At 41.1% G+C, this 12,274-nt stretch overlaps 1 protein-coding gene across 1 annotated transcript in view; it reads right to left on the bottom strand.

The window, feature by feature from the left end:
- LOC129696083 (dual specificity calcium/calmodulin-dependent 3',5'-cyclic nucleotide phosphodiesterase 1A-like) overlaps nt 1–12,274 on the bottom strand; it is a 254,836-nt gene that overhangs the window by 44,401 nt on the left and 198,161 nt on the right. Inside the window, exons 14-15 of the mRNA XM_055633493.1 lie at nt 9,778–9,953; nt 1,027–1,311 (exon numbers count right to left, since the gene is read on the bottom strand). Coding sequence (XP_055489468.1) covers nt 1,027–1,311; nt 9,778–9,953 — 461 coding nt within the window. The remainder of the gene's footprint in view (nt 1–1,026; nt 1,312–9,777; nt 9,954–12,274) is intronic.

Here is a 12,274-nt window from a genome sequence, read left to right as displayed (position 1 = left end):
ATCAAGATTTTACCGAAATAAAACGACCTCAGAATAAGTTTAAAACGTACCTGTAGGGCTTTTAAACTTACCGTTGGAGGAGCGATGCACCTCCCAGCTAGTCGTGCGCCATGCATTAGACGTATTGACGTGCATGCGGGCTGGCGGGCTTCTTCACGTAGTCACTCACGTGACTCCAAAGTAAATTGATAATTAAATGAGGTTCACAAATAAAGAACGAAATAGAAAGTGATCACATTGTTGGGCAAGTACCTTCAAATAACTACATGAGGCCAGCAGTGGAAATATATTGAGCAATCATGATGTCCAGAAACTGTAGAGCAGTGGTGCTCTCAGATTTTAATTAGATAAAAGGTATGTTCATTCTCATCAATCCTTTTTCAGCCTTCTCAACGCACAAATCAATCCAATCAATCTACTCCTCTAAGGCAAGTCAAAAAGTCCTTAACAGTTTCAATTAAACAACACTTTCTGATCTAACTTGCACCTCATTTCAAAGTTTTCATCAGCAAAACCTGAGAGAATTTAGAATCCAAAAATATATTTGTATTCTCTACCAGTCATTAATGAAGTCTAGTACATGCAATCCATTATCAAATATCTGGTGCATATTTTAAATGTGTTGTTATAAATCCATGAAGAAATGAAGCTTTGAATGTTAACAATCTGCATTAATTTCATCTGCAATATTTCACCAATTGACTCAGATCCAGATTTCTGAAGGGTGCAAACCTTTGCACTTTTTAATTGCTTTCAGCGCTGCAAAATCTTGAAAATATCTTCACTATACCCAAGACAAGTTATAAAAAATATTAAAGAAAGTCCTTGCCCCAATATCAGAAATGAAATATGAGCATGGAAAGCAGAATAGTTCTGCATTGTCCCAGTGCAGGAACAAATACAACAGTATGAATGGCATTTCCCCCTATTGCAAATACCATGGTATACGGGCACAGATAGGAAGTGTCAGAATTACTGTTGGTAAGACATTGAACACACAAATGAATGTAATGAGGCTTGAATTACCAATCCGTATAAGCTGTGCTCTCCCTTCAGCAGCTCCATTTTCAGTGTTTTCCTCTACTTCAGAATGACTTTCCTCCTCATTAGACTTGTCATCTTTACTGGTGGTATGAACAGGATTTAGGTTGGTGAAATTATTTTTCGCTTGTTTTTCTTCATCACTGCTCTTTTCCTGTTCAACTGTCTGTTCTTTGTTATCGTGATGTTGTTCTGTATCTTCATTCTTTTGTGCTTCCTGCTCCTGCTCAGCCTTTTCTTGAGCTTCTCTTTGGGCTTTTTCTTCGGCATCTAATTAAACGAATCAAAGAAACATCATTAGGACATTTGCAATCTTCAGACTCCCCAGTCCAAATTCCATTTGGAGAGTTTTTATTCACACTGCATAATGAATCACTTTGGATTATTACAGATAAATTCTTAAAATCAACAGTGCATTTTAAATTTTATCTTCCCAATCATATATCTTAATTATTTACCTTTAACTTTTAACATTCCTACATTTCTCAGGGTTTAAAGTTGTGCATTGTTGCGTGAATAACACATGAATAAAATTGGTTTCAGTGGATTAATACATCAAATCATTTTTATTTAATAATCAAAATTCAAAATGCAATTTAGAAAGCAAACTCTCACATGGAAACGGTTGGGAACTCTCAATGTACCACTGATCAGAACACAACAAATGGATATAGCAAGCTACATGGCCCACGTATGACCATTCTGTACAAATTTGGTAAGATTTTCTTGTAGTACTTTACTGTTCTATTTTAAATTCCCCCAAAAATGTATCCCCACTTTGAATATGTTACATGGATCAGCCATCGAAAGAGCTCATGGAAGTCACATCCCTCAGACTGATTCCTGGGATGTCAGGATTTTCATATGAAGAAAGACTAGATAGACTCGGCTTGCACTCACTAGAATTTAGAAGATTGAGGGGGGATCTTATAGAAACTTACAAAGTTCTTAAAGGGTTGGACAGGCTAGATGCAGGAAGATTGTTCCCGATGTTGGGGAAGTCCAGGACAAGGGGTCACAGTTTAAGGATAAGGGGGAAGTCTTTTAGGACCGAGATGAGAAAATCATTTTTTACACAGAGAGTGGTGATCTCTGGAACTCTCTGCCGCAGATGGTAGTTGAGGCCAATTCATTGGCTATATTTAAGAGGGAGTTAGATGTGGCCCTTGTGGCTAAAGGGATCAGGGGGTATGGAGAGAAGGCAGGTACAGGATACTGAGTTGGATGATCAGCCATGATCAGATTGAATGGCGGGTGCAGGCTCGAAGGGCCGAATGGCCTACTCCTGCACCTATTTTCTATGTTTCTATGTTTCTATGTCATCTACATCTAGACCTTTTGCCTAAGTGAAATATCCTTAAAACATCTGTTCTGTCATGGCCCTGTGTTTTAATTAATTCATCTGTCATTCGTTTAGACTCCAGATAATAAAGTCACCGTGCTTAATCTTTTCACATAGGATCCACTCATTCCATCAATAACCTACTGAGCCTGTACATCCTTCTTTAAATGAGAGCAAAACTGTAAACAGTGCACCGGCTATAGTCTCAACAAAACCCAATGCAGTTCTAGAAAGGCTTTCTAACTCACATATCCTTTCATAAGGACTTTTACTGACTTACTGTAATTACTTGATGTAGCTGTTTGCCATTTTTCCCTTATGTTTCATGAACAAAGAATCTAAAATCTCCCAGACTTAATGTTCACTAACACAAACTAGAAGAACAACACCTCATATTTCACTTGGGTAACCTGTAACCCAACATGAACATTCAAATATTAAATTTTTCCAATTTCAGGTAACCCCCACCTTCTATGTTCTTTTCCCACTCTAACCTTTCCAGGTTCTCTCTCTCTCTTTTCACCTTTTCCACCCCTTCCCCACTTGGATCCATTTGCTAATAGGTTCCACTTCTAAACAGCGGCCATATTTCCTCCCCCCCTACCCCAGTCCTGAACAGCAAACATTGACACGTCACTTTTGCCTACACAGATGCAACTTGACCCACCCGAGTTCTTCTAGCTGTTTACATTCTGCTCCAGATTCCAGTTTCTACAGTCTCTTGTGTCTCCATGATGACTCTTTGTGTTCTTCTCACAGCTTTCTATTGGCAGCAACTGATATGCCATTCATTGCTTGACCAGACACAGGCATTTCATAACATGTTTGCACATTTTTGCATCCAAAGCAAGATTTAAGAGCGGGTGCCCCGCTCCCTGCCATGGATGCCCTCCACCGAAAACGTTGTCTGAGACGGGCTGGGAAGATCATCAAAGACCCCTCACACCCCAACCATGGACTGTTTGCCCTCCTCCCATCAGGGAGGCGGTACAGGAGCCTCAGGTCACGTACTAGTAGGATGAGGAACAGCTTCTACAATAATACAATCACATTGCTGAACTCGGAGTCCTACCGATAGATTTCTCCGGTCCCTCCGTCCCCATTGTTTAATTATACTGTATTTTTTTGATTATTCTGTATCTTCTCTCTTTCTATTTTTTTTAATTTCTTTATGCACAACTACTACGGACTGACGCAAAACTGCATTTCGTTGTACTCATACTTGTATTTGTGCGATGACATTAAAGTTGAATTGAATTGAATTAAGTTGATGAAAGCTTTTTTGACTTTTTTTGACATCACTTTATACTGTATATGTTGAGGCTGATGTAATTTGACAGTAAATTCTTCATGTGATAGTGGGCACAGTAAATAGTCGTAACTCCAGAGGAAACTTTGATTTTGCAATTTTATTTAATTTGTTTCTAAATCTAATGGATTTGTCCTTTCATTAAATATTAGTTGATAATTAATTATTTGATGACAATTTTAACAGCTGGCTGAATGCAAATTAAAATTACTAAACTTTTCTCATCATAAATCAAGTAAGGGTTAATTTATTGCAAAGTTATCCTGCTCAAGTGATTCAGGAACAAGGACATCTCAGGTAATTTTAGGCAACCTGGTTGGCATAGATGAGTTGGGCCAAAGGGCCTAACTCTGTGCCATACAGCTCTACAGCTTTATGACAGCTATAACAGACATGGCATTGAGCATTTTGACCACATGGGTCGAGATGTGACTTATTGATAGCTGGCAGAAAGATCCAGTTTGGAAATTGGCCAACAAAATTAGCAAGCTGTTTCCTGAAAGGCAAATGCACCACTAGCCCCCGCAATGGCTCCAATCACCAAACCCTCATCAAACACTCGCTCAAAACCAATATTCTGATGTTCCACTACACTACACACAGGCAGGTTGGGGGTGAGTTTATATGTTTTTGGACATCTTAACAGTTAGGTAGATATACTGTGTGAGGATGTTAACTTGCAGGCTTCAGGAGGAGGCTGATAGATATGTACAATACAACATGGTGAATTGAAAGGTCTTCCATAAATCCCGTGTTCAACATCAAAGTGCACAGAGTAGACCGCCACTAACTTTGCACAAAGGGCTTTGTGAGAGCTTGGAGCCACCTTTCCTGAATGGAAGCCAATTCCATTGTGCACCTATGGTGCAAAGTATGAAGCATTTGGTGGCCAATATCATGCCTTCTTTAAACAGCAGTTTCCAATGTCCAAAAGTAGCATAGGATCCTCAAATTGCTGCCAAGTAAACTTGAAGATTAAAAATCACCTGCAGATACTGGAAATCTGATATTGTTTTGGAAGTACTCAGCATGCCAGGAAGCATCTACAGTATTTATAGAGGAACAAGAGTCTGTGCTTCTGGTTGGTGACTTTTCAAGTGCTTCATCTGCTATTATATGTCTGTGTAAAGGGAATGCCAAATAGATTCACCAATCAATCCGACAGTAAATTACTAGGATTGCTCACTCATTCCCCAACACTGGAGGGGGTAGGGTGGGCAACTGTGGTGGTGCTTCCATGAAGCAAAAATCTACTGCTCTCATTCAGGTTGCCAATATTCTACCTCCTTGCCCAACCACTTCACCAATGCTCTGGTTGTTATTTGTCCGACATCAGTCCAGACTGCTCACTCGTGCTGTCTGTTGCTGGGCCACTGGGTTAGATCTGCTGGAGGTCAACTCCCAAGGAATGTTGAGATCTCCACCAACCATTGGGGTACTTTGACAAGAAGAAAAAGGATAAACTATTTGGCAATGCACAAAGATGCATTGTTGCTTTTTTAAATTCAATTTAGGATGTTCATTTTGTTGCTGCATTTCTGCATTGTCTCCAAGCAAATGTTATGGTGGTCAGTGACAATGGGAATATAAAGAGTGTAACAGTTGGTAGAAGGATAGGAGAACTATTTAGATTGTTTTCTCCAATAGTCCGCCTGATTTCTAATGCTGGATTTAGCTCTACATAAAGGGAAGGTTATGAAAAAGGTAATTGGATACTATGTTTTAAAACTGATTCCACCAAGTAGAGCATGCTTCCTTGAGAGCAATCTGCTTTGCTTAAACATATCAGAAGTTCCAGTGATAGCATCACATTGCTCATGAGTTGATCACTAGAGTGAGTAGCCCCTTTAGGATTGTGCTCGTGGTTCAAACACAGCAGCACACATGGAGTCCTGAAGAAGAAACTAATTGTGAGTGGTATCAGAACACCAAGCAAGGGTCATGATTCACAGCCTACTATTACACTCCAGCAGGCTGCTTATAGAGCAGAATACTTCTTCGTTTGGTAAAGAATAAAGTTAACATGACGCTCCTGAGAATGGAAGTGCATGGAATGAGTTCCTTCTTCCTGATATTCAGTGAGCTTGTAACAGAGCACGTTGGCCAAATAAGGTCTGTTACTGATGGGCTTGTCCCACTTAGGTGACTTTTTAGGCGACTGCAGGAGACTATGCGGTCACCACAGGGTCGCCACATGTTCGCGGGTGGTTGCCCCGTCATCGCCTTCATGGTCGTGAGGAGTTCCCACTTTCTGGGAACTAGTCGCGGCCTCATTATGGTCGCCGCGAATTTGATCGCCATGGAGAGTAGTGAGAATTCTCGTGCCGTAGATGCAGTGGTAGTGGGTTGTCAGCATGTCGAACGTTCTCGTAGGTTCTCGTAGGTTGTAGCCGATGCTCGCCGGTGAATTTAATTGGCTCATTGGGGAAAAAAAATGTAAGTAGTAGTTTTCAGAACAAAGGATAACCGACTGGTGTATCTTTGGCTTCTTAAAAGTTTTCTCCACTCCTTCTCCCGCCTCGCCCCCCACTCCCCCCTCCTCCTTTTAAAGGACTTACGTGACCCTTTCCGTAAACTGTGCTTTCACTGTTTTAATTACAGCGCCAACCTTCCTGTTCATCGCGGTGTGTGTCTGTATCACATTGGCTTTGCACAGTGTGAATTTCAATCAGACAGCGCTCCCCCGCTCCCCCAATTGCCATGTCCCCCACCTGCATAACGGGCTGGTGAAGGAAGTGATGTGTGTGTGTGTGTGTGTGTGTGTGTGTGTGTGTGTGTGTGTGTGTGTGTGTGTGTGTGTGTGTGTGTGTGTGTGTGTGTGTGTGTGTGTGTGTGTGTGGGGTGAAGGTAGTGATGTTTGTGTGTGTGTGTGTGTGTGTGTGTGTGTGTGTGTGTGTGTGTGTGTGTGTGTGTGTGTGTGTGTGTGTGTGTGTGTGTGTGTGTGTGTGTGTGTGTGCGTGTGAAGGAAGTGATGTTTGTGTGTGTGTGTGTGTGTGTGTGTGTGTGTGTGTGTGTGTGTGTGTGTGTGTGTGTGTGTGTGTGTGTGTGTGTGTGTGTGTGTGTGTGTGTGTGTGTGTGTGTGTGTGTGTTCCACTCTGACAGTCGCCAGTTTTTCAGGCGACTGCCTGCGACTTGACAGTCACCAGCAGTCGCCTGAAAAATCGCCTAAGTGGGACAGGCCCATGAAAGTCTTTCTCCAGCAACCCTCACCCCCAACCTCCACCTCCTTCCTTGTCCATCCTCGGTCTATTATCCCAAATTATATTGGATTTCTTACTAATGCATCCAAACTTAAAAACAATTGCTTTTATCAGAAACCTTACTCTTATTATCTTCTTCTTGGAAAGAAGGTCATTCAGTTCCTAGAGTCTCTGCTGGCTCACATAGTAACCCCACTCCCCTACTTATTTCCCTGTAAATTATTCCTTCTCATCTGTCTACTAACTCCTTTCAGATTCTCTTGCAGCCTTTCTACAATTTATAGTCGGAAACTAACCTACTAACCAGCATGTCTCTGGATGTGGAAGAACTGGAACACCTGGCGGAAACTACAGTCACCAGGAGAATGTGCAAACTCCACACAGACAGCACTCGGGGAGCTATCAGAGAACAGTGCTACCTCTATGGTATTGCGCTGGCCTAATTTCCCTGAAGCTTTAGCACATGAAATAATTGCTGAAAACACCAAACATTTCCAGACTTATAACAACAAGAGCCAGTAAGGTTCCAGCAGCAACTCTGGGTACTCTGGTTCCCTCCTACAGCCCAAGGACACATGGATTTGTAGGTTAATTCATCTCTGTAAATTGCCCATCAAGTGTAGGGAATGGATTTGAAAGTGGGATAACAAAGAATTAGCGTGAATGGGTGATCGATGGTCAGTATGGACTCGGTGGGCCGAAGGTCCTGTTTCCATGCTATATGTCTAAACTAAACTAAATTAAACTAATCATAGTATGAGTGACCATGCCCACAATGTTCCTGGCTACAGAAAAATACTTTCACATCTTGGCAAGTCTCTTTGAACATGTAAATAAATGCATTACAGGGTTTGATTAGGAACAGTCAACATGGATTTGTGCCTGGAAGGTCATGTTTGACTAATCTTCTTGAATTTTTTTAAGAGGTTACTCGGGAAATTGATGAGGGTAAAGCAGTGGATGTTGTATACATGGACTTCAGTAAGGCCTTTGACAAGGTTCCTCACGGAAGGTTGGTTAAGAAGGTTCAATGGTTGGGTATTAATGGAGGAGTAGCAAGATGGATTCAACAGTGGCTGAATGGGAGATGCCAGAGAGTAATGGTGGATGGTTGTTTGTCAGGTTGGAGGCCAGTGACTAGTGGGGTGCCACAGGGATCTGTGTTGGGTCCACTGTTGTTTGTCATGTACATCAATGATCTGGATGATGGTGTGGTAAATTGGATTAGTAAGTATGCAGATGATACTAAGATAGGTGGGGTTGTGGATAATGAAGTAGATTTTCAAAGTCTACAGAGAGATTTATGCCAGTTGGAAGAGTGGGCTGAAAGATGGCAGATGGAGTTTAATGCTGATAAGTGTGAGGTGCTACATCTTGGCAGGACAAATCAAAATAGGACGTACATAGTAAATGGTAGGGAATTGAAGAATGCAGGTGAACAGAGGGATCTGGGAATAACTGTGCACAGTTCCCTGAAAGTGGAATCTCATGTAGATAGGGTGGTAAAGAAAGCTTTTGGTGTGCTGGCCTTTGTAAATCAGAGCATTGAGAATAGAAGTTGGGATGTAATGTTAAAATTGTACAAGGCATTGGTGAGGCCAATTTTGGAGTATGGTGTACAATTTTGGTCGCCTAATTATAGGAAGGATGTCAACAAAATAGAGAGAGTACAGAGGAGATTTACTAGAATGTTGCCTGGGTTTCAGCAACTAAGTTACAGAGAAAGGTTGAACAAGTTAGGGCTTTATTCTTTGGAGCGCAGAAGGTTAAGGGGCGACTTAACCTTATAATAACAATTACAGCACGGAAACATGCCATCTCGACCCTTCTAGTCCGTGCCGAACACATAATCTCCCCAAGTCCCATATACCTGCGCTCAGACCATAACCCTCCATTCCATTCCCATCCATATAACTATCCAATTTATTTTTAAATGATAAAAACGAAACTGCCTCCACCACCTTCACTGGAAGCTCATTCGTTTTTTATTATTTAAAACAAATTGGATAGTTATATGGACGGGAAAGGTATGGAGGGTTATGGTCAGCTACCAGGTCTCTGAGTAAAGAAGTTCCCCCTACATGTTCGGCCTAAACTAGAAGTCCCTTAATGTTCATGTCATGTAATTGTTTGAATCTTTATACTGTCAGTGGTTATAAATAGCTTTTCCACGTCAACTCTGTCTATCCCTCTCATCATTTTAAAAACCTCTATCAAGTCCCCCCTTAACCTTCTGCGCTCCAAAGAATAAAGCCCTAACTTGTTCAACCTTTCTCTGTAACAAAGGGGGGACTTGATAGAGGTCTTTAAAATGATGAGAGGGATAGACAGAGTTGACGTGGATAAGCTTTTCCCACTGAGAGTAGGGAAGATTCAAACAAGGGGACATGACTTGAGGATTATGGGACAGAAGTTTAGGAGTAACATGAGGGGGAAATTCTTTACTCAGAGAGTGGTAGCTGTGTGGAATGAGCTTCCAGTGAAGGTGGTGGAGGCAGGTTCGTTTTTATCATTTAAAAATAAATTGGATAGTTATATGGACGGGAAAGGTATGGAGGGTTATGGTCTGAACGCAGGTGTATGGGACTAGGGGAGAATACGTGTTCGGCACGGATTAGAAGGGTCGAGATGGCCTGTTTCCGTGCTGTAATTGTTATATGGTTATATGTTATATGGTTATATTAATAGGACAGATAGCTGGCCACTGACTGAAATGCCAATTAGCCAAGGAGGTCACTCGGCTGTGGATCCTGCATGAACAGAATAGTTAGGTGTGGTTTCATTGAAAAGGCAAGTCATTGTGCCTTTTCTCCTGTACATTATACATAATACATAAAATGAAATGAAAGAGACATGTATTTCCTAGGACATAATGCATTGCTAACCTTTAGCATGCAGTGCCTTCCATTTCTCACGGTTTTGTTGCAATATTTCATTCCAGCTCCTTTTAAAGTTCTTCACATCCACAGTAAGTAGGGAAGAATTTATTGAGGAACATCCTTCAGCACCTGTTTGCTTCAGCTTTGAATGTTTCACGTCAGTAGATGGAATACTATTCAGACTAGACACAAGGAAAATGAACAGATCCATAGTAAAACAGCAGGAACAAGTAAATACAAACGCTCAGACATTAATGGGGTGGTGAAGTATGTTGTGATTAGTCATAGAATGGCTCATGAATCCATAAAGTTAATGTACACAGAGATTAAACTGAATAAACAACATCATTAGTGGTTAAAATGAAACAAAAGCTGCAGACAGTGGGGAGGTGAGAGAAGTTAATGATGCAGTTTGGGAATATTTTCTCAATCCCAGAAGAAAAGGTAGATTTTAAATTAATCAGCCAATCAGGATATTGGAGACTAGATCACGTATGTCAACGCTATGCTACAGCTCCCCAGAGAGGTACACTCAGAAAAAAAAACTGCTGAAGACCTACCCACTCTATTGGGGTCAGGTTCCTGAATTGAACCCTCACCTCATTGATACTCACCTGCCCATTGAAGAGTAAGGACAGAGGATTATACCAGGTCCCTAATTTACAAAGGCTGCATGTAAATTGTTTGGAATTCAATTTCCAGATATAATTGTACTTGTGAGGATTAATCATGCTAAATAACAAATGCCATGAAGGAAAGATTCTGTTTATGCCCTCATGGGATATCATTTCCTTTATTCTTCTTCACTCCCTTCTTAAACAGTGGAGTTTCATTCATGATTTTCCTGTCCTCTGGATCCATCACTGAGTCTTAATAATAATCTTATTTATATAGCACATTTTCAGTCAAATGACTATATAAAATAAAATGTGAAATATATAGCACAAATATAAAATGTGAAATATATAGCACATTTTCAGTCAACTTGCATTGACTCCAAAGTGCTTCACATAATTACATTACATTACACACAGGCAAAGGTGGGTGAAGTGTCTTGCCCCAAGGACACAACGACAGTATGCACTCCAAGCGGGATTCGAACCGGCTACCTTCTGGTCGCCAGCCGAAAACTTAGCCCATTGTGCCATCTGTCGTCCCTTTTAAAGCTTTTTCTTTAAAGCTTCCCAATCCTCTAGCTTCCTGCTAATCTTTACCATTTTATAATGCCTTTTCATTTGCCTTTATGCTGTCTTCGACTTCCTTTGTCTCATTATTTCCCTTTGCCTTAAAGCCCCTGCATTTTCCAAATTACTCCCAGAAACTCCTGCCATTGCTGCTCCACCGTCATTCCTGCTAGGGTCCCTTTACAACTCCACATTAGCCTGATTCTTGAAAGATCACTACTGGTGCCTTCACAATCTCTACAGCTATATCTTTCAGAACCCCAGGGTGTGTACAACCTGGTCCAGGTGGCTTATCCACCTTTTAACCTTTCAACTTCCCAAGCACCTTTTCCGTAATAATAGCGACTGCATTCACTTCTGTTCCCCGTCTCTTGAATTTCGGGCATGTTGCTGGTGCCTTCCACTGAGCTAACACAAAAAAAACGTATTCAGTTTATCTGCCATTTATTTGTTTCCCATTACTACTTCTCCAGCATCATTTTCTAGCGGTCCAATATTCACTCTTGCCTCTGATTACTTTTTATGTATCTGAAAAATCTTTTGGCATCGTCTTATATATTATTGGCTAGCTTACCTTCGTTTAGCATGTTTTATTTCCTTATTGCTTTTTTAGTTGCCTTCTGGTGTTTTTTTCTTTAAAGCTTCCCAATCCTCTAGCTTCCTGCTAATCTTTACCATTTTATAATGCCTTTTCATTTGCCTTTATGCTGTCTTCGACTTCCTTTGTCTCATTATTTCCCTTTGCCTTAAAGCCCCTGCATTTTCCAAATTACTCCCAGAAACTTCTGCCATTGCTGCTACACCGTCATTCCGGCTAGAGTCCCTTTAAAACTCAACTTTAGCCTGATCCTCCCTCATCCCTCCATAGTTACCTTTACTCAACAGTAATACCAATACACCAGATTTTGATTTCTTCCTCTAAAAATGCAGGTTGAATTCTATCATGTTATGATCAGTACCTCCTAGGGATCCCATCACCATGAGCTCCCTAATCAAATTTGTTTCATTACCAAATCCATAGTTTTCGAGGGCTCGATCATGAGCTGCTCTAAAAAGCCATCTCACAGGCATTCTACACATTCCTTCTCTTGGGATCTAGTACCAACCTGATTTCCCAGTCTACCTGCAGATTGAAATCCCCCATGGCCACTGTAACATTGCCTTTCTTACATGCTGATTGTATCTCCTGATGTAATTTGTACCTTACATCCTGACTACTGTTTAAGCTTGTATTCAACTCCCATCAGGGTCATTTTACTCCTGCAGTTTCTTAATTCTCCCCAAAAGGCATCCACATCATCTGATCCTATGTCAATTCT

Source organism: Leucoraja erinacea, chromosome 4, assembly GCF_028641065.1.
Source record: "Leucoraja erinacea ecotype New England chromosome 4, Leri_hhj_1, whole genome shotgun sequence".
NCBI lineage: Eukaryota > Metazoa > Chordata > Chondrichthyes > Rajiformes > Rajidae > Leucoraja > Leucoraja erinaceus.
Note: the sequence above shows the minus strand (reverse complement) of the source record. Positions and strands in the feature narration are given on the sequence as shown.